This window comes from Chionomys nivalis, chromosome 8 (assembly GCF_950005125.1).
Source record: "Chionomys nivalis chromosome 8, mChiNiv1.1, whole genome shotgun sequence".
NCBI classification, from domain to species: domain Eukaryota; kingdom Metazoa; phylum Chordata; class Mammalia; order Rodentia; family Cricetidae; genus Chionomys; species Chionomys nivalis.
This window is the reverse complement of record NC_080093.1, coordinates 49,802,200-49,823,059: the sequence shown is the minus strand read 5'-3', so window position 1 is coordinate 49,823,059 and position 20,860 is coordinate 49,802,200. Positions and strand designations below refer to the sequence as shown.

At 53.4% G+C, this 20,860-nt stretch overlaps 3 protein-coding genes across 6 annotated transcripts; 2 read left to right on the top strand and 1 right to left on the bottom strand.

Moving 5' to 3' along the window:
• The first annotated feature begins 183 nt into the window (after nucleotides 1–183).
• On the top strand, nucleotides 184–8,859 carry Efemp2 (EGF containing fibulin extracellular matrix protein 2). 3 transcript variants are annotated; one of them, XM_057777859.1, is made up of 11 exons: nucleotides 184–634; nucleotides 1,226–1,343; nucleotides 1,562–1,610; nucleotides 2,240–2,446; nucleotides 3,831–3,953; nucleotides 4,169–4,285; nucleotides 4,413–4,532; nucleotides 6,156–6,275; nucleotides 6,357–6,483; nucleotides 6,676–6,871; nucleotides 7,955–8,859. In XM_057777859.1, the coding sequence occupies exons 2-11, from the start codon at nucleotides 1,233–1,235 to the stop codon at nucleotides 8,114–8,116; spliced, it is 1,332 nt and encodes a 443-aa protein (XP_057633842.1). In that variant the 5' UTR covers nucleotides 184–634; nucleotides 1,226–1,232; the 3' UTR covers nucleotides 8,117–8,859. The 3 variants fall into 3 exon arrangements, with proteins under 3 accessions (XP_057633842.1, XP_057633841.1, XP_057633840.1); XM_057777858.1 differs by lacking the exon at nucleotides 184–634 and adding an exon at nucleotides 664–952; XM_057777857.1 differs by lacking the exon at nucleotides 184–634 and having other exon boundaries at nucleotides 981–1,343.
• On the bottom strand, nucleotides 8,842–15,135 carry Mus81 (MUS81 structure-specific endonuclease subunit). The gene is made up of 16 exons (XM_057777856.1): nucleotides 14,782–15,135; nucleotides 14,564–14,693; nucleotides 13,909–13,994; nucleotides 13,375–13,473; nucleotides 13,169–13,237; nucleotides 12,734–12,819; nucleotides 12,009–12,149; nucleotides 11,779–11,874; nucleotides 11,560–11,681; nucleotides 11,382–11,479; nucleotides 10,398–10,514; nucleotides 10,217–10,312; nucleotides 9,919–10,047; nucleotides 9,739–9,842; nucleotides 9,385–9,468; nucleotides 8,842–9,309 (listed from the first exon to the last, which is right to left on the bottom strand). The coding sequence occupies exons 1-16, from the start codon at nucleotides 14,914–14,916 to the stop codon at nucleotides 9,243–9,245; spliced, it is 1,659 nt and encodes a 552-aa protein (XP_057633839.1). The 5' UTR covers nucleotides 14,917–15,135; the 3' UTR covers nucleotides 8,842–9,242.
• Nucleotides 15,136–16,984: 1,849 nt separating this feature from the next.
• Cfl1 (cofilin 1) lies at nucleotides 16,985–20,630 on the top strand. 2 transcript variants are annotated; one of them, XM_057779921.1, is made up of 4 exons: nucleotides 16,985–17,138; nucleotides 19,248–19,555; nucleotides 19,767–19,843; nucleotides 19,986–20,630. In XM_057779921.1, exons 1-4 carry the CDS (start codon nucleotides 17,136–17,138, stop codon nucleotides 20,096–20,098), a joined length of 501 nt encoding a protein of 166 aa, XP_057635904.1. In that variant the 5' UTR covers nucleotides 16,985–17,135; the 3' UTR covers nucleotides 20,099–20,630. The 2 variants fall into 2 exon arrangements, with proteins under 2 accessions (XP_057635904.1, XP_057635905.1); XM_057779922.1 differs by lacking the exon at nucleotides 16,985–17,138 and adding an exon at nucleotides 17,568–17,588.
• Nucleotides 20,631–20,860: the final 230 nt, after the last annotated feature.

Here is a 20,860-nt window from a genome sequence, read left to right as displayed (position 1 = left end):
AACCCTGGACACGCTGTCCTTTCCCGTCTAGCCCCGCCCTGAGACGTGGGCAACGCGAAGTCCCTCCCATTCACCCCTTCCTGGGAGCTAAGGCACCCGGACTCCGCCTTCAAGGCATGATCTCTGCTTGGGACGGAGGCGGAAACTGGGTGGGGGACCTGGGTGGGAAGAGGGTCGGGAAAAGGCTGGCACTGGTCCCTAGTGTCCTCCGGGCCCAAGTTCAAGTCGGGGGCTTCCATTCATTTCGGGCCAAGACAATTGCTGCCCTCGCCCCATCCGAGGGTCACTTTGCGCAGGCGGGCTCAGGGAAAGCAGTGCCCTGAGTAGATAGATCACCTGGAGGACCTGGAGCTCCTGGGCAGAGGGAGAAGGACAATTAATTTTATGCTTGGGCGAGTGTCCGGAAAACTTGGATGAAGTTATAAGACCATCTAAGGGGGAGCACAAGATAAAATTCTGAAAGCAGGATTTGGACGTTTGAGAATTAAGTGCCTCGTTGGTTCTGAGAGGTGCAGAATCAGGGTCAGGATGCTTAGCTACAACTGAGGTGCACAGTATGGGAGTCTGGAGATCCAGGCTAGATAGGGTCTAGGTGGACAGGATAACATTTTGAGTGAGGGTCTGGGGTCCCCAGGTGAGTTTGGGGGCCAAACATCAAGGTCAATTGCCCAAGGACCCAAGCGTTGGCGATCTCTGGCTGGACGCCCGCAGGCGGCAGCAGGCGGCGCCGCGGGGGACCGGGTGGGGGCCTGTGGCCGGGCCCGGGCGGAGAAGCCGGGGGGTCGGGGTCCCTCCCCCTGGCGCGGGCTCAGGAATCCGCCGAAGGGCGGGCGGAGGCGCCGGGGTGGGCCGCGGCGGGCGCGCGGGCGGGCGGGGGGCGCTTCCTGGGGCCGCGCGTCCAGTGTGCTGCGCGGTCCGTCCGTCCGCCCGCAGGCACCGCCGGAGTCAACGAGTGAGTGGCCGCCAGCGGAGGGAGAGCGCGGGCCGGGTGGCGGCCGAGAGGCCTGCGCTCCACGACTCGCGGGGCGGGGGCGGGGCGGGGCGGTCCGGGATTGCGGGCCCGAGCCCCAGGCCTGCGAAAGCCTCGGCCCCCAGCTCTGAAAGGCTCCGGTGCTCCCAACGCAGTCCTGAGACGAGACAGCTGGGAACCCCGTCTCCCCTTCCTGATACAGGGAATGGGGGGTGTCGTGGCAGAGGCCCCTGACCCCTGCCCACCACCTCCCAGCCCCAGGATGCTCCCTTTTGCCTCCTGCCTCCCCGGGTCTTTACTGCTCTGGGCGCTTCTGCTGTTGCTCTTGGGAGCAGCGTCTCCACAGGATTCCGAAGAGCCGGACAGCTACACGGTGCGGACCGTGGGGTCACCAGTTTGGGATGGGATGGGAAGGACAGCGAGACCAGGGTGCCTGCTTCTGGGGAAGATTCTCCCCTGCTTGGTGGATGGAAGGCTGGGGGCCATTGTGTGAAGCTGACCTGAGCATAACTGAGCTCAGGCCCTGGCCTTGGCCTGGCTGGCTGGAGAAGACTGCCAGGGTGGTCACTGGCCACTTCGGTTCCCTTCCAGGAATGTACGGATGGTTACGAGTGGGACGCAGACAGCCAGCACTGCCGGGGTGAGTATGCCTGGGGTACTAGCCATCTTCAAGAACCGGGAAGGGGACTATTGTTTCCCAGGGACACCTTCTCCTAGAGCTGCTTCAGAAACCTAGTGGCCTTTTCAGTGTCCAGCTTGGCTGCGCCAAAGCGAGCCGTGGTTCTCTTGTGCCACTGAGTTAGGCGCCCTACCCGTTCAAGAAGCCCAACAAACCCTGCTTCTATCTGCAGTAGGCAAGAGAGCACCTGGCGATCGCCCAGAGAAACGGCAATATGCACACCTTGCCTGAGTGTTCTCTACTCTCCTAGCCCGGCTCTCTATCCCAGTGCGACCTGGCAGGGCAGTACTCGCTCTGCGGGGCCGCAGGCCTGCAGATTACTCTTGGGCAGAGGTAGAGGCGGGGTTTTAAGGAGGAATGGAAACTCACTTGGAGGCGGGAGGATAGGGACAACAGTGGAAATAGGTGGCCCCACTCCCAGTCCTGCAAATCCCTGGGAGGGGCTATGGTCAGCAGCCTTGGTTTGCTGAGCAGAGAGAAAGCTTTGCTCTGTGGCTCAACTTAGAGAAGGCCAAGTCAGGCTTCTGCCTCCCACCACCTCCAGGGCCAGCCCAGGTGACTGGCTGTGCCCAGCAGGCCCTTCTCTGCAGATGTCAATGAGTGCCTGACCATCCCTGAGGCCTGCAAGGGTGAAATGAAATGCATCAACCACTACGGGGGCTATTTGTGTCTGCCTCGCTCGGCTGCCGTCATCAACGATCTACACGGTGAAGGACCTCCGCCACCAGTGCCCCCTGCTCAGCACCCCAATCCTTGCCCACCAGGCTATGAGCCTGATGAACAGGAGAGCTGTGTGGGTAAGTGGGGAGCCATGCTGGCTGGCACCTCGGCTTCCACCTCGGCTTCCACACCTCTTACCTGCCTTTTTATTTTAATTAATTTTGTATTTAGTATACAAAGTAACAGATTTTGCTCATGATATCATCCTCCTGACATATTTTATATTTAATTTGTTTTAATCCTCCTTACTGCCCTCCCTAGTAATTTTTTTTTTTTTTTTTTTTTTTTTTTTTTTTGGTTTTTCGAGACAGGGTTTCTCTGTGGTTTTGGAGCCTGTCCTGGAACTAGCTCTTGTAGACCAGGCTGGTCTCGAACTCACAGAGATCCTCCTGCCTCTGCCTCCCGAGTGCTGGGATTAAAGGCGTGCTCCCTAGTAATTTTTGTTTTGTTTTGCAAGAAAGGTTTCTTTGTGTAGCTCTGGCTGTTCTGGAACTTACTCTGTAGATCAGGCTGGCCTAGAACTTGAATCTCTCTGCCTCTTTCTCCCAGGTGCTAAATGCTGGTATTAAAGGTGTGTGCCACCACTGCCCAGCTATGTGTACTTTATTTTTTGAGACAGAGTCTCTGGGTTTGATCCCCAGCAGCACATCAAACAAGCATGGTGGTGCACACTTGTAATCCCACCACTAGGGGGTAGAAGCAAGACAATCAGAAGTTCAGGGTTATCCTCAGCTGCACAAGGAGTCTGAGGCCAACCTGAGCTCCTAGCTCAAAAGTATTACCTAATTAACAACATTAAAGTAACTTTTCATACTAAATACTGTAAACTGCTTGTTTCTTTGCTGAGAGGCCTCTGACTCCTCAGAGAAAGATCCAAGCCCTCAGCCGCTGCAGGCCCAGGAAGTCCCTAGCAGCTCCCTCACTTCCTGTGCAGACATGCAAGAGCTCTCCTCCCAGCCTCAGCGGCTTTTTGATCTGGACTCAGCCTTGGGGACCATTGGCCTTGGAGGAGGGATGGTCTTAGGAGAGTCAGTTAAGGGGTGTAAATGGACAAGACCTTTTTTATTTATTTATTTATTTATTTGTTTGTTTGTTTGTTTGTTTATTTATTAAGACAGGGTCTCACTATGTAGCTCTAGCTGGGTTGGAACTCTGTAACCCTGGCTGACTTGGAACTCACAGGGATCCTCCTGCCTCTGTCTCCCGAGTGCTAAAATTAAAAGTGTGTGCCACCAGACCCGACTTCTTGTTTTATATGCTCACCTGATGGGTGCTTTTCCTGGTGAACTGTTTTTTGTACTATTGGGAGGACCTATATCACATGTTCATGTTTTAGGGCCAACTACCCATGTGCCCGTGTGAATGACATCTGGTATGGGCCACTTTCTCCCAAACTGAGGTGTCTGACATGGTCGGTAGCATGTGGGACTCCAGGTAAAGGCTGAATGGTGTCTCCCACAGATGTGGACGAGTGTGCCCAGGCTTTGCATGATTGTCGCCCTAGCCAGGACTGTCATAACCTGCCTGGCTCCTACCAATGCACCTGCCCTGACGGTTACCGAAAAATTGGGCCCGAATGTGTGGGTGAGTTCAGAGAGTGACTTTCCTAGTTCTTGCTTTGTGACTTTGGTCTCGCTCTCCACATAATGTCTCATCCTTAGCCCAGTCCTCTGCTGCTGGTAGCCTCTTGTCACTACACACAAGAGGCTACATGCGGGGAGCTGAGATAGGCATGAGCATGGGTGTCCTGTTTTCCCTGCCTGACTCGCGCCCTGTTTTCCCTCCCGCCTCCATCTCAGACATAGATGAATGTCGCTACCGCTATTGCCAACACCGATGTGTGAACCTGCCAGGCTCTTTCCGCTGCCAGTGTGAGCCTGGCTTCCAGTTGGGACCTAACAACCGCTCTTGTGTGGGTGAGACTCTGGGATCCCGGGTAAAGCTGTGTGAGATGGGGGCAGGATCTCTTTCCTGAGCCCAGTAGTTTGGGGCTCTGGGCAGTGCCTCTGCTTCCACCGCTCCTCTTTTCTCTGGCACCCCCAGATGTGAACGAGTGTGACATGGGAGCCCCGTGTGAGCAACGCTGCTTCAACTCCTACGGGACCTTCCTGTGTCGTTGTAACCAAGGCTATGAGCTGCACCGAGATGGCTTCTCCTGCAGTGGTGAGAGTCCACTTGTGTTACTGGGCTTGCAACATAATGGACCGACTCCGGTCACGTGGCCATTCGCTTGAAGCTTCCATGTCTGATTCTCTGCACCTACAGACCTCCATGCACGCCACCCTGAGCTGGTTGCTGGTGGGATGGTATGTCAGGCCCTGCTGAAGTTTGCTGGAGATAGGGAAGGTGTGGGTGCCAGTCTTCGTGGAAGTTGAGCTGACTTGCACTGGAACCCTGCACTAGGACAAGTCTCTCTTTTTCTCAGCATATGTCTGCTGTAACCAGGTTATTTGGACTATGGAGAGGGTCCATGATACAGGCTTCATCCAGTCTCGGGCAGCAAAATGGGCAGCACTGCTTCTTTATAACTTACATGCTTAGTCTCACTTAACCTGGTCAATGATGACTTATTTCTGCAAACAGGACACTAATACTCCTCCAGGCATGTCGGCAGAATTGTAAAAAGCAAGCAGAAAGTCCAGAGGAAATGGTGACTCTCATCTCTCCACTTTCAGAGATGAAGTGACTTGTCACAGTTCAGACAGGAAGGATGAGATCGGGCCAGGGCTTGATCCCAGGCTTCTCACCGTTTTACCCGGCACACTCTCCATTCATTTTGTGTCCTACTACAAAACACATCATTAGTGTTCAGCTGTGTGAAAGGAACAAAAGAGACAGTATGCTGTATGTAGGGCACACACAGCAGAAGTCTGGATAGTGTGACTGTAGATTGCAGGACTTTAAAAAACAGAGCAGCTTAGGTCCACAGGACTTTTCCAGTCCAACCCACTCATTTGACTGGCATGCAAATGGACCTTTCCTAGAATTAGTTAGTAGGACTTAGGCCAAGCCTTTAGATCCCTGGTGCCTTTTGATACACTTTATGTAACCCTGGCTATCCTGCAGCTCTCTGTGTAGACCAGGCTAGCCTACAGAGATCTGCTGAGTGTGCTGGGATCAAAGGCATGGGCTACCATGCCGGGCTGGTGCATTAAGTATTCTTAAAGTCTTGGGGAAGAGGTTCCATGTAAGCTGGAAGGTCTGCTCTTATTTTGAGACAGAGTCTCACTCTCTAGCCCTGGCTGGCCCACAGTCTCTTTTGTAGACCAGGCTGGCCTCTGCCTTCCAAGAGTTGTGATCAAACACCCATTTGTTTTTTTGTTTTGTTCTTGTTTTGTTTTGAGGCAGGGTTTTGTTATGTAGCTCCGGCTGGCCTTGAACTTGCTATATAACCCTGGCTGGTCTCCTTGTGTGGACAAGATGGCTTTGAACTTGGTGTAATACTCCTGCCTTTACCTCCCAAATGCTGGGATTATAAACATACAGCATCATGCCAAGCTTCTATTCTTTCTCTTTTCTTTCTTCTCTCCCTTTCTGTGTTGGGATGGAACCTAGAGCCTCCAGCGTGTTAGGCAAGTACTCTCTACCACTCTACCACTGAGCTCTAGCCCCAGCCCCTCTAACCTTTGAAACCCCCAGTCCGTCTTCTGAGCTTTACTGGGTTTATCTCATCCCTTCTCTTCCACATCAGCTTTGTAGAGGGCTGGGCTCTCTCCATAAATGACTATGGGACTCAGTTACGAGGACTACCTTTGGCCCAGGGTCCTCATCCCCACCCTCCCTCAGATATCGATGAGTGCAGCTACTCCAGCTACCTCTGCCAGTATCGCTGTGTCAATGAGCCAGGTCGCTTCTCCTGTCACTGCCCACAAGGCTACCAGCTGTTGGCTACGAGGCTCTGCCAAGGTACAGGTGCTTCTGGTGGGTGGGCAGGATCTTAGGGTCTGGTGTCAGAGCCAGAGTCCAACCTCACCTCCCTTGGCACAGACATTGACGAGTGTGAATCAGGTGCACACCAGTGTTCTGAGGCCCAAACTTGTGTGAACTTCCATGGGGGCTACCGCTGCGTGGACACCAACCGTTGTGTGGAGCCCTATGTCCAAGTGTCGGACAAGTGAGTCAACCTGACGGCAGTTTCCCGCGGTAACTACAGTTCCCGAGGGCTATGGGGCTAACTGGTTCAATCAGGCTGGTGAGTACCCATGATGCCTCATGGGAGTTAGTCTTATGTGCTTGGGTTTTCCTCTTTAGGAGGTGGGTTTTTGGGAAATGGGCCCTCATTCTGGTCCTGTCTTGGGGTCTCTAGCCGCTGCCTCTGCCCTGTCTCCAACCCGCTGTGTCGGGAGCAGCCTTCATCCATTGTGCACCGTTACATGAGCATCACCTCCGAGCGAAGTGTGCCTGCGGATGTGTTTCAGATCCAGGCAACCTCTGTCTACCCTGGTGCCTACAATGCCTTTCAGATCCGTGCTGGAAACACACAGGGGGACTTCTACATTCGGGTAAGGTGCTTCTCCTCTCACACCCAGTTGATGTGGATAATCTAAAATAGAGTGCCTGCAGCCATTTAAGTGGGAGCTGCCCTGCCTCTTCTCTCAAAGCCCGTCCTAGGAAGCTGGGCTCAGATTCAAGGTCAAGATTTCTGCATCCCCAGTACACGGGTCCTAGGCAATTCTAACGGGCAGTTAGTTAATGGGGTTTGAGTCCTAGCATTGGTTTCTCGTATCTGGCTTTGACATCCTTCTCCATAAAACAAGAAATATAGTTTCTGCAGGGCTGGGATCAGAGTTTGAGTTTTGCTGGTGTGGATGTGAGGACCCTGGGTCTGTGGACCTTTTGCTGTCTTCAGCATTGAGGTGTTTGGCATCTTTTTTTTTTTTTTTTGCTTTTTTCGAGACAGGGTTTCTCTGTGGTTTTGGAGCCTGTCCTGGAACTAGCTCTTGTAGACCAGGTTGGTCTCGAACTCACAGAGATCCGCCTGCCTCTGCCTCCCAAGTGCTGGGATTAAGCCACCACCACCCAGCTTTTATTTCTCCTTTCGAAATTGCTTTGGGACTAGTGGCACAGCTCCATGGCAGATCATGTGCCTACCATTCAGGCCCTCAGTCCCTTCCCCAGCATCAAAACAGTCAGACAGCTGGGCAGTGATGGTGCACGCCTTTAATCCCAGCACTCGGGTGGCAGAGGCAAGTGGATCTCTGTAAGTTTGAGACCAGCCTGGTCTACAAGAGCTAGCTCCAGGACAGGCTCCAAAGCTACCAAGAAACCATGTCTCAAACCCCCGCTCCCCTGACAAAAAAAATCAGACAGAAACAGAGACTTGGATACTTTGAGAGGGGGGAGTGGGCCAGCCTGGGTCACTAAAGGCCAATCACTTCCAAAACTTGAGTCTTCAGGTAGTCATGATGGAGGGAAGATCGAGGTGGGTAGGATCAGGGGAGAACCAGGGGGCTTGGGCACTGGAGAGGAAGAGAAACGTCAGAGCTGGGTAAGAGCTTGAGTGCCCAGCCTCACGGGCACGGGCAGGGGGTGAAGCTGGAGTAGGGTCCTGACTTACAGGCTAACACAGTCTCTATGTTCTGCAGCAAATCAACAATGTCAGCGCCATGCTGGTCCTTGCCAGGCCAGTGACAGGACCACGGGAGTATGTGCTGGACCTGGAGATGGTCACCATGAACTCTCTTATGAGCTACCGGGCCAGCTCCGTACTGAGACTCACCGTCTTTGTGGGAGCCTACACCTTCTGAAGGAGACCCTCAGGGAAGGGTTGGGTGGGGCCCCCTTCTTTCTCCCTCCCACAGCTTAAGGAGCCTGGGGTTTAGGGACGACTGTTCTGCTTAAAGAGACAATGATGTGAAGGACAATAAAGGGAGGAGTCCTAGTGGCTGAGGTGGGTGAGTAACCTCAGCCTGGGAAGGCGCTGGGCTTGTGAGAGAAGCAGGCAAATTTCACCCAAAGGGTCCTCTCTGCATTCAGGCTGAGAAGGTTCCAGAGCTTAAGTGTCATTCTTCAGAATCAACCTGAGCAGGGAGTTCTAAGGAGTGGACACTTTAGGCCTTAACCCCAGAGCTCGGCAGATGCTAGGCCCCAGAAACCATGTTCAGGTCAGTGCCAAGAGGTCTGGGGCTACTATCCCAACCCTACCCCAAATTACACGTTTGGACAAGCCTGCTGTTCTCCTGTCACCAGGATGAGGCAACTGGACTGAGAACACGTTTCTATCCCAACTTGTGATTTTTGTCACAGAAACTTACTTGATCAAGGGCCACTTAGTTGCAAAGATAGAGTGCCCCACTGACTCCATCTCCCGGACCAGGGAATGCCCAACCTCTAAGAAGTATTATCTAGCTGTCTATTTAGTTTTGCATAGGGTCTAGCCTAACACAAGTTAAGTGTACACTCAGCACAACCATGTTTAGCCAAGAGCTTGCCAAAAAAAAAAAAAAAAAAAAGGAACCATATGGGCCAGGTATAGTGCTCCACACCTTTAATTCCAGGACTAGGAAGGTGGGCCTAGGAAGACTGGGAATTCTAGGCCAGCATGGGTTACACAGCATGTTCTAGGCCAAGCTGGGTTTCAGGAGTGGGTGGAGAAACACTGTACAAGGCTGTAGATCATTGCTGTGTGGAAGAGGAATTGCCTGGCATGCATAAGGCTATGGGTTCCACCACCAACACTACAAAACAAAAGCCATTGGATCACAAGGTGTAGTCTCCTGGTTCCTGCATATTTCATAAGGACCTTGGCATTGCTTCCTTCTCCTAAGACCACAAACGTTCAGATTTTGATTATAGCCCGAAGAATCCTAGTTAAATGGCTGGCTAGCCTTGGTAGAAGTGAAGATGGCTCTGGGATGTGTCTCCAGGTGGAGCTCAGGTCAGAGGGCAGTGGCTGCAATATAGCTGGTACAGGGTCCTGCTCAGAGCAGGTCCCAGATTTCTGCAAGAGAATCAGAAGGTTGGCCTGGTGCCTAGGGCCACCCAGTCTTCTCCCCAGGGTGTGTCTCACCCTTACCTCTGCAGACGCCCGCACTTGATAGTGCTCAACAGCATCTCCTGCTCCTTAGGGGTGGCACAGGCATCATAGGCAGCCAGGAGACTGGGGGTGGGACATGCAGTGGCTGGTTATATGGGCCAGCATCATGGCAGCTAAGGCAGGCGGGTTCAGCCTAGAGGAGTCTGGACACTGCATGTTTCCTGATCCTGGCGATAGAGACCCTTCTCCATCCTGTCTGCCCTCCCTTCCTGGGAAACACTGGTACAGAACCTTCCAAGGCTCCCACACAGAGCCAAGCTCTCTCTCCAGAAGCACTGCTTACGTTGAACACACAGGAAGGGCAGAGGAACCCAGCGGCTCTCTGGGGTGTACCTGGCTGGTGTGCTATATCGATCCACCAGGGCTGCTGCCTTCTCTCCACTTAGTCCACGCACCTGCATCAGCTGCCGGGCAAACACTTCTCGTACAGACTGGGCCTAGGATTGGAATAGGCCTCGATCAGGGGTGGTCTAGGACCAGGCCACCTAACCATAGGCAAGGCAAGGGTAGTACCTTATTCTTGACAGCTTCTGCATTGAAGTCATTGAAAGTGAGGAGTGAGCAGAGAGGGTCTGTGGAAGGCCTTGCTCCTGATTCAGCATCCCCTGGAGTTTCCCAGGGGCGACTACGTAGGGTGTGGCCCTAGTAGAAGAGGGGACTGAGGCTAGGGTAGGCTTTAGGGGTTAACCCCCAGCTATTCCTTTCCCAGACCTCAGTGGGAAACCTGAGTAACCAGGATCTCAACCACCTTTCCTTGCTTGGGCAGCAACCACCAGGCGAGGGCCCAGTGCTTAAAGAGGCATCTGCTTACCTGATACAGTCTTTCTAGGCCCTTTGTCAGAAGGGCCAGGTAGCCAGCTGACTCCTTAATATCCATCGTGCGCTTCACAAAGAAGCCATCAATGACCTGGAGAAGAGGACCCAAGGAGGGGGCTCCAGGTCTAATCCATGCAGTACAAAATCTGCCAGCCTGGCCCTGTCCTCCAGCTCACCTGGGTGTTTGTGACAGCCTGTAGCAATGTACTCTCAGGAAGGCTGAGGTTGTGGACAGACCCATGTTCCTCCACCAAGTATACCCGGTGCCCCAGGCCACAGCGCTTCAGGCGGAACTGGGAAGGCAGGCAAAAGCAGGGTAGGTCAGGCCCAAATGCCTACATGTCTGGGCCAACCATATATCACATTAAGATAGCAAGGAGATGGAACTGGAGAGATGGCTTAGAGGTTAAGAGTACTGGCTCCTCTTCCAGAGGACCTGAGTTCAATTCCCAGCACCCATATGGTAGCTAACAACTGTCTGTAACTCCAGTTCTAAGGGATCCGACACCCTTGCATAGACATATATACAATCAAAACACTAATGCCCATAAAATAAGTAAATCTTTAAAAAGAAAAAACACTTGACTATTCTAGAGGACCTAGGTTTAATTCCCAGCACCCACATGGCAGCTCATAACTGTCTGTAACTATTAAGCTCTGACAGATTTAACAACACACTTCATTTAGTTATATACATATGTATGTATGTGTGTATATATATATATATATATATATACACACACACATATATATATGATTACAAGGAGACCCTGATCCTACAGTCTTATCTTTACTGGCTCCTCGTCTGTCTCAGAGGAGCAAACCGGCTCTTGCTATGACTCCTGTAGGAGAGTCCTGAACCTTTGGACATTACATATTCTCCAGTCCTCCTTCGGTCTATTACTGACCTCTGTGACCCTATGATGCTAAGACTTGGGTATAGCTTCTGCATTTCCAATCCTAGCGGTTTGGCTCTTGTTTATGAAATCTCTAGGGTTAGGCACTCAAGGGGTCTTTACATTTCTCAGGCCAGCCTAGATAACTGTGGGTTCCTGCTTACACCTTCATGGCTTAAAAGGGGCTCAGAACAGGTGTGACTGGAGGCCTCTGGAGCTCGTAGCTTTGTCTATGCTGAAGCGAGGCGTGCACAGGCTAAGCACCTTCTGCTCTCGAAAGCGGCCGTCGATGATGCTGCTGCACAGGTCATCCAGCCGCTTGCGTTCCACAATGTGGTCCAAGACTAACTCCTCAGGTCTCGCTGCCAAGGAGTCAGAGAGTCTTACTGCCTTCCTCTGACCCACCCAGGCCAGCCTCCAATGCCTGCCCGTGACCTTTTACCTGGGTCTCTGGGCCTGGTCTCCTGTGCTATCCATACAAAGTCCCCAACATGTAGTTTGCGTACTGTGTGGGGCACATGCAGCCGCTGTAACTCTCGGAGCATTTCTGGCCTGTGTCCTGCCCTAATATTTCAAGAGAGAGGGCCAAGGCGAGTGTGAGCCAGCACTCGCCGCCCTCCACATCCTCCAGGTGCTCTCACAGCTGCCCCGCTTCACTCACCCTCTGGTTTCCCCAGTGTCCACACACAGCAGCACTCTGTACTGGCCAGGCCTCAGCTCCAGCGGCGGCTGCTGGACGCCACCTTCACTGGCGCCACTGTAAGGAAGTGGGGGCTTACATAAGGCCAGAACCCTTAGTGCCAGGGTGGTCCCCACAACTCACGGGACAACTGCGGCTCAGCAGTTACAGGTCCCTGAGACATGGTCCCCCCATTTTTCCCTCCTCCTTACAGTGCTGACAAAGTGGCCGCTGGGGCTGCTGACTCTTCTTCATGGGGCTCCTCTGGCATAATGCCAGTGTTCGGCGTGCTCAGGCCTTCTGCCTTGGCCAGCCTTTGGGCCAGCTCCAGGCCCTCTGGGGTCAGTGCATACCTGGGGGGTGGAGGATACGATTTTTCCTTTATACCCGGCAAGCTCTGCTGCCCCAAGCTAGGTGAGTATTACCCTCCTTGGTACCCCACCTTCTGTCTCCGTCCCTCAGACCAGCTATCCTCAGGACCTCCCAATTGCTGCCTCAGATCCTCCCTATTTTCACTCAGAACATTCTGGAATCTTTAATCAGCTTTTTTTTTTTTTTTTTTGAGACAGGGTTTCTCTGTAGCTTTGGAATCTGTTCCTGCAACTAGCTCTTGTAGACCAGGCTGGCCTTGAACTCACAGAGATCCGCCTGCCTCTGCCTCCTAAGTGCTAGGATTAAAGGTGTGCGCCACCACTGCCAGGCATAATCAGCCAAATTTTAAGACATGCCAAATGTTTGCGCAGCTCTCTGCTTCTAATAACCGACCTTTTGTCCTTCCCCCAGCTGCTCATACTTTCCAGGGCCTCCAACCTCGGGCTCTCCCAGCCTCAGCAGCTACAGGTCTGAGACTCGCTGTATCCTTATAGAGCCTGCGGATGTCCTAACTCCCGCATAGCTCCCATCCCTGCCTCTTGTGTTCCCTGTAGCTTGCCCGTACCTGGATGGCCGATGTGTTCTGAGGACCAAGTTCCTGTGGAGGAGGCCTCGGAGGGCAGGCCAAGGCTTTGAACTTCCAGGAACTACCTGTGAAAAGGGAAGGAGATGGGCTAGGGGATGGCTCAGAGGTTAGCTCTTCCAGAGGACCCTGGTTCAATTCCCAGCATCCACGTGACAGCTCACAACTGCGTGTAACTGCAGTTCCAGGGCTGCCGACACCCTTGCACAGACAGGCATACATAGCAAATAAAAATTAAAAATAAATAAAAAGAAAAGGAAAGGAGACCCTCAGAGAGGCCCTAGTACTCCCAAGCCTAAACATCCCCTGGCGCTAGTCGTGTTCCATAATTGGATCAGATTTCATACCAAGGCTGCCTGTCAGGCAGGCGGAAGACTGTAGTGGGCTCTACCTGCCCTCTGTCAGCTGGATGCTCACCCTGGGGGCTTTCTGGGCACATTTCTGCAGCAGCTCCTCCTTGGTCAGGAAGCTGTGACCATCAGGATTCTGAAACCATGGTAGACATGAGGGGTAGGTTCAGGGCCAGGGCTCCTCAACCTGCTACGGAGTGGCCAGCATGAACAGTGCCCAGGACTTCTGTGGGTCTGCCTCACCCCACATAACTGCGTTTTGGAGACACTTACCAGGTGCTCCTTGTAGAGCTGCAGCAGGACGGCACGGGCACCCGAGTTCTGTGCTGGCCAATAGCCTCCGGCGCTTCCTGCTTGAGGCTGGGTGGGAATCTGAGACAGACAGCGGGGCTCTGAATTCAAATGCCTGCCAGTGTCCGCTGAGGTTTCAGCAGGCTACGTGGGCCTGGGGAGGGAGATGCTATGAAGTCCTGTAAATACGGACTGTGACATGGCTGGAGCAGGGGCAAGGTTGGGGGTATAAACCAGGCCCAGCCTCCAGCTACGGCTACTGGGGAACAAGGACACGGTAGAAGTTCCCCAACTTTCTGGACTGGGTCTCTCAGCAGCTTCGTTTGGAACCTCACCTACAGCTGTCTCAGTAACCCTACTCAGGAGTTAATGGAGTGCCGCTTAGAGAGGGTAAGAGGCTGTCCCAGACCGGCCTAAATCCGGAAGAGCTGGACACATTGCTGTTAAACCCCTCAAACCAGGAAGTCCTACTCTCAACCCTCCCCTTTAGCTTTCCACTCCCTTCCCAGTCCTCACTGGTGCCGGAGAGTCCTGGCCTTGAGCAGGTGGCTCTTCACTGGCTTGATTCTTTTCTCCAGGTGGTAGGCTGGGGGCATGGTCACCTGCAGAGAACAGAAGTCAGTCCTGCACCCAATTTGGATGCCAGGAAGAGCCTGGATGCTTTTGCTCACTTTGTGAATTTTGGTGTCATATTTAAAAAACATTTTTTTTTTTTATTGTACGTATAGGAGTGTTTGGTTAGTGCATGTCTGTGCATTACTGACATGCAATGCCAGAAGAGGCCAGAGGTGGGGGCTGGATCCTCTGGGTGTCATTGGGTGATGTCCTGGTTGGCCTCGAACTCATAAGATTCTCCTGCCTCTTCCTCCTCTGAGGGTTGGGACTAAAAACATGCATCACCATGCCCCACCCCTTGTCATTTTTGAGCCATTCTCAAGTAGCCCAGGCTACCCTTGAATTCCTGATCCTATTACCCCCACCTACTAAATGCTGGGATTACAGGCATGTTTCATTGACTAGCTTCGTACATGGGAACTACGAGGCTAAAGAAGCGTCAATCAGTAGCCCTGGGTCCAACAGCAACCACACTGAGAGTGGGGAATCTGAAGCCAAGGTAGACACAGCCTGCACCCGGGAAATTTAGGGATCAACAACTCCCCGAGGCGCTCACCGCCTGATGCTAGGTGCTGCTTCAGCCGCTCGTCCAGCATTCGGCAGAGCCTGTCTCCGAAATGCTGAAGGATCTTGGCTTCCTTCCCGCTGCGCAGAGGTAGCGGGTACCGTCGGAGGGAGCGCAGTGCCTGGGGAGCGTGAGGGAGAAAGAACTCATCACGCTCGGATACAAGGATCATCTGGGTCCTGTCTACAGAAGACCCAGCTGGGACTCACCTTTTGAAACACAAAGCGCGTGTGGCGCCCTCTGCTGGCCGCCTCATCCCGCCACTCAGTCAGCCAACGAACGAAGAGTGGGTTGGGGCAAACTGGCAGCGGGCGCTTCCGGCCCAATCGGACCGGTGCGGCCATCAGATCTAGACTGGCTCTTTTGGAATTTCAAAAATACCCTGAGATTGGGACCCCGGCAGTTCTGCAATTGGTATAGGAACATCCGATTGAGAGTAGGACCTCTCTAACCCAGCAGGGCACTGGCTCAAGGAACCCCCTCCCTTCCCTGTATTACACAGTAAGAGGCCAGAGAGAGTTAGGTCCGTACTACCTTTCCCATCGCCTCCCCCCGTCCCCCCTTCCTCGCACCAGCCCTTTGGACAGGCCCCACCCAGGCTATGGAGCTTTGGCCCGCCCCTTCCTCTCCGAAATTCGAGAGTAGGATCATTTTGTGCCGACAATTAAAAAGACGGACAGCGCCCCCTGTGACCGGGAGGGCTGGCTCGGGAGGCACGTAGGAGCCTGAACTTGGCTTGCTTCAAGGTCTCAAAAGGCGATTTCAAGAGAGGCTGGAAAACGAGGGCTTGAAAAGAGTAGGGGAGAGGGTCGGACGCAAGTGCAAGAATATCTGTGGGAGAGACATCTATGAAGCGATGCAAGGGACGAACTAAAAGTAAGGCAGCAGTAGCAGAAAGATCTCGAAATGCGAGGGTGCAAAGTCGGGGATGCACACAGAAGGCTCAGGCTAAAGGAACGGCGAGGGCGTGTGTCGGTGTGAGGTGCATGCTGGCAGGTGTGGAGGTCGAATGTAGGCACATGGTTGGCGCCTTCGCTCTTGCGGCTCACTGCAAGCGGAGGAGCCCCAGGGAGGTTTAAGGTGGGCACTGTGCGAGGGGACGGACAGCTCGGGTTGGGGCACACAACGATCAATACAGCACAAGGGTCTCTTCAGGGATTGGAACAGCCCACGCTCTCCAGCTGTCATGCCGGAAGTCGTCGGCCGCCGCACGGACAGACCCTCTTCTCAGTCTAGCTTTCCGCGCCCTCCGCCTTCCTCAGGCAGCCTTATAAGGAGCCTGAAGCTGGCGCTCGGGCTGGGCACGCCCCCTGGAGTCTCATTTCCTAATAAGGACATCTAGGGCAAACCGCGGCCGGGGGCGGAAGAAGCGCGTCTCCAGGGTAACTGCGTGGCCCCTCCCCCCGTTGCTCTGGGAAACCGCGAGGCTCGTAAAGGGTGGAGCTAGTTTTTTCTTTAGGCGGGGCGCTTGGGCGAGGGGGTCAAGCTTTGGCCTCTACCTGGAGCTCAGCGGCTCAACCCTTAAGTGCTGAGGGAGGCTTCTGACTACAACCCCCGGCATGCCTCACTCCCCGGGTTGCTCCTCACACCCTTTATTCGGCTTACGGGGAGGTCAAGGGACACAGTTTCTTTCGCCTCTAACTTGCTCGCGATCTTGTCTTCTTTTCCTGCAGAGTGTGAGACCATGATCATTGTTCGAGGTCAAAGAAGTGTTCCTGGAGTTCCCACCCCAGTTTATTTTAAGCTCTTGCTGTCAGATTGTCTCAGTTTTTGTGTCAAAATAACCATAAACCTATCAATTCGAGAGCTAAGTTCAAATAAGTATTCCTTTTCTCATCGCCTGGAAAAGGAAATGTAAAGAAGTCTTTAATACACAATTCTCCACCCTTCCCCCAGGAATTACGTTTGATCCGAGAATTTGCCAACTGTCTTTAACAAAACCAAAGCTCTCAAACTTTTTATTGTAACATTTTCAGTTTGTTAAAATCCTATTTTTTGTTGAAATTTCATACGACCTCTTAGGAGTCACAGTGACTTTCCACATGGAGGGACACTTTAGGGAAGTAAGTCTACTGACTTGAAGACACCGTTTTACTTGGCGATCAAAGCGGATTCCAAGCCAGTGATTCAGAAAAGACTTGATGATCAGGAACCATAAGTAACCAAAAATCACTTCATTTGGGAATAGAGACTCAGGACAGAATTATTTTCAGGTCATCTTATCAAGCGATGGGCCTCTGCTCAGCCAAGAGCGTTTCCTGGTCCATCGCACCAATGGGCTCACTCCCCGTGCAACAGCCCCGCCTCTCGGCCTCGCCTACTCCCCCGCGCCTCAGGCTCTGCAGAACCCAGGAGCGGCTAACTCCCCTTCGGTGCAAAATACTGGGACTTCATTTCCCGTCGGCCCGCGCGGCGAGCGCCGGAAGCTCGCCCCGCCCCTCATTGTGCGGCTCCTACTAAACGGAAGGGGCCGGGAGAGGCCGCGTTCAGTCGGATCCCGGTAGCAGCTGCGGCGGCTTAGTTCTTCTGTAGCTCTCCCCGTCTCCCTTTCGCTTCCGGAAACATGGTGAGCACTAGGCCACTGTGCCCGAGGGTGGCGGTTTCGGGATCAGTGGCTTGCGCGCCGGGTGGGGTGGGGGCGGCAGAGAAGCGTTCTCAGTATCCCCTCCCCCAGCATCCCGAGCGAGACTAAGGGTCTTGCCTTGAAGGGCAGGCCGCGCGTGCGCGCCCGTGGGCGCTGGGAAGGGCCGATTCGGACGTCGCTCGCGCGCCCCCTGGCTCCTTTCCCCACCCCCATTCCGCTCTTGCGCCCGCGCGGACACTGGCCGTGGGGGAGGGGGCCAGTGTGCAGAGCCTCGGGCAACGCTCGCCGGTTCTCGACGGCGCGCGCTGGACCAGGGCACGCGGCATCCAAACCTTGCCCCGGGGCCGCTAGGGAAAAGCGCGCGCTAGATGTCGGCGCGCGCCCCACCCAAGGGCTGTTCCTTTCCTCGCATCACCCTCCCTCTGCTCATGGGTTTGTCTCCACAGCAGGTGGCAGGGATGCCGCCGCCTGGGAGGGGCGGGGGCAACTTGGCGGCGGGGTGGGGAGGGGGATGCTAGGGTTGAGGCACTGGCTCCTGAGACCAGGACCTTGCACCGCTAGTAGAGCGGGTCCTATTCAGGCTTTAGCCCCTGTTCTAGAAAGAGAGATTACACAGCCTTCTCTGTTCACTCTACTTCGGACTAGGGCTGGAACGGCGCTGTACAGCAGCGCGTGCGCACAGGCCTGGGCCCTGCCATCCCGGCCTCTGTGTTGGATGAGCTAGGCCTTTGACTGTGCCGGATGGGGCCGAGGGTGGAGCCGCGTTTAGGGAAGTGACCCAGGCGGGTACCGCCCGGAAGCCACCCAGCTCTCATGTTCAGCCTGAGGGCCTGGAAAACTGATGCTTGTGTGAATGGCCCGTGCTACCTCTTAAAGCTGACGGCCTTACGCCTATTCCTAAAAGCGATCTTCTAGACATCGTAGGTCCTGCCGCTTCTGGGATACGAGTGTCTCTTGAGGAGGCCCTGCGCCCAAACCTCCTTTCCCCGCCTACTCCGGAAGCGGGTGAATCACGTGGCTAGCTTCCTCTGCAGTTCCATGGTTAGGGGGTTGGTTACACATTTCTGATTGGGTCGTACCCCAGGGCCATACAAAGTAGAAAGTTTTGACGATTTGGGCACTACAGCTTGACCTATTAATTTGTCAGTGATCTTTAGGACTCTAAACCACTCTTGGATGGTAGGGAGTTGTCCAGCAGGGCCTAATTAGGGGCTGTAATTCTCGTGTCTGGGAGCTCTTGGCAGGGCAGTATCGTTTATGCCATGGCTGCGTTGAAGGCTCTGGGGACTTAAATGAACTGTTGAACAGCTGTTGTCTTTGTGAAGTTCTGATCCCCTCTTTCCTGAAGATGAGTCTATGGCCCAAGTGCTCGGTCTTCCTTTTGTATCTAAGTCAGCATTTTAATCCAGCGGCTGAGTGGTGTCAACCCAATCAGTAGCTTTCAAATTCTTTGCATTTGCCATTCACAACCCAGTAGTTTTCAATGGTTTTTGTTTTCTTTAGGGTTTTTTGTTTGTTTGGTTTTTTTTTTTTTGAGACAGAGTTTCTCTGTGTCACTCTGAATGTCCTGGAACTCAATAAAGACATGTTCTGCCACTCCTGGCTATGTTTCTTTTTAACAAATGCTGTTTCTAACCTTTAATGCCAGTGTTGAACTAGATAAGTGATTTTCTTACTTGCAGGGAGTTTGTCCCAACTAGTCCTTAGGTGATGGATTTTTTTTTTTTTTTTTTAATTTTTTTTTTTTTACGGTTTATTTAGCTTTATTTTATGTGCATTGGTGTGAAGGTGTCAGATCCCCTGGAACTGGATTTTCAGACAGTTGTGAGCTGCCATGTGGGCGCTGGGATTTGAACCCGGGTCCTCAGGAGGAGCAGTCAGTGCTCTTAACCGCTGAGCCATCTCTCCAGCCCCATAGGTGATGGATTTTGGGGGGGGGTGGCAGCAGCATCTTGTGTCTGCAGGGACATTACTAGCTCTGTGGGGCTGAGAGCTAGCTCTCTTGGTGTTCTGACTGAGGTTTCCTGTAACTGGAGAGAATACCCCCTAATCTTTTCCCTCACAAGGTGTATTATTTGGCTTGTCCTTCAGGCCTCTGGTGTGGCTGTCTCTGATGGTGTCATCAAGGTGTTCAATGACATGAAAGTGCGCAAGTCTTCGACGCCAGAAGAAGTGAAGAAACGCAAGAAGGCGGTGCTCTTTTGCCTGAGTGAGGACAAGAAGAACATCATCCTGGAGGAGGGCAAGGAGATTCTGGTAGGAGATGTGGGGCAGACTGTGGACGATCCCTACACCACCTTTGTCAAGATGCTGCCAGACAAGGACTGCCGCTACGCTCTCTACGATGCCACCTACGAGACCAAGGAGAGCAAGAAGGAGGACCTGGTGTTCATCTTCTGGTGAGCTCATTATTCAAGCTCTCTTGCCTGCCATCTCTTCCCTCTCTTAGAGCTTAGCAGAAATCATCCTAGGTTTGGGGTCAGGGCTGTAACAAAACTAATGAGGAACGTGGGGGTGGGGAAATGCACTGTTGAGCACCGTAGGGGTACTTTATTCTTGAGTCATCCGTTGTCTAGGGAGGCTGCAGCAGTTTCCTTGTTTTGTCTTCAGGGCCCCTGAGAGTGCACCCCTTAAGAGCAAAATGATCTACGCCAGCTCCAAGGATGCCATCAAGAAGAAGCTGACAGGTAAGGAAGGGTTCCTCTGTGTTGTCATGACTGCTGTGGGGAATGGATGACAAGAACAGAGTCTTCCATTCTGCCTGTGGGTGGCACCTTCCCGCTCTGAGGGCTGCTTCCCAGTCTTCTGCTCACTGTTCTTTCTCCTTAGGAATCAAGCATGAATTACAAGCAAACTGCTACGAGGAGGTCAAGGACCGCTGCACCCTGGCAGAGAAACTAGGTGGCAGTGCCGTCATCTCCCTGGAGGGCAAGCCTTTGTGAGCCGCCTCCAGCCCCCTGCCTGGAGCATCTAGCAGCCCCAGACCTGCTCATGGGTGTTGCAGGCTGCCCCTTTCCTGCCAGACCCGAGGGGCTGGGGGGATCCCAGCAGGGGGAGGGTAATCCCTTCTCCCCAGTTGCCAAATGTTCCCCTCACCCCCTGGACCGTCCTTCTCCCTCCACCCTGACGGTTCTGGCCTTCCCAAACTGCTTTTGATCTTTTGATTCCTCTTGGGTTGAAGCAGACCAAGTCCCTTCCCAGGCACCCAGTTTGGGGGGAGCCTGACCTATTTTTTTTTTTTTTTAACGACACCCCTACTCCTTATCCCATCCCATGCTGCCAACTTCTAACCACAAATAGTGACTCTGTGCTTGTCTGTTTAGCTCTGTGTGTAAATGAAATGTGGAAACGACCCTCCCTTGCCAGCTGGTTGCCCTCCCCTTCCCCTTGTTCTCAGCCACTCATGAAAGCAGGACCAGTAAGGGACCTTCAATTTAAAAAAAACAAAAAACCAATAAAAAGGCTAATTAACAAGGTGGCTTTTCAGGTTTGAGATCTGGGGGACCCTGTGTTGGGGGATAAGTGTTTCTCCTTGCTGCACCCCTAGCCCGGACCTCAGTGATTGAGCCTCCTTTTTGAGGTGGGGTGCCACAGTTGGTGGCACCAAGGAGGTTGGGTGCAGAGTTTCACACCTGAAACTCACTGGATCTTCATAGTGCACAGTGACGTGCACTGGGCCGCTTTCCACTTATGGGTTAAATGCA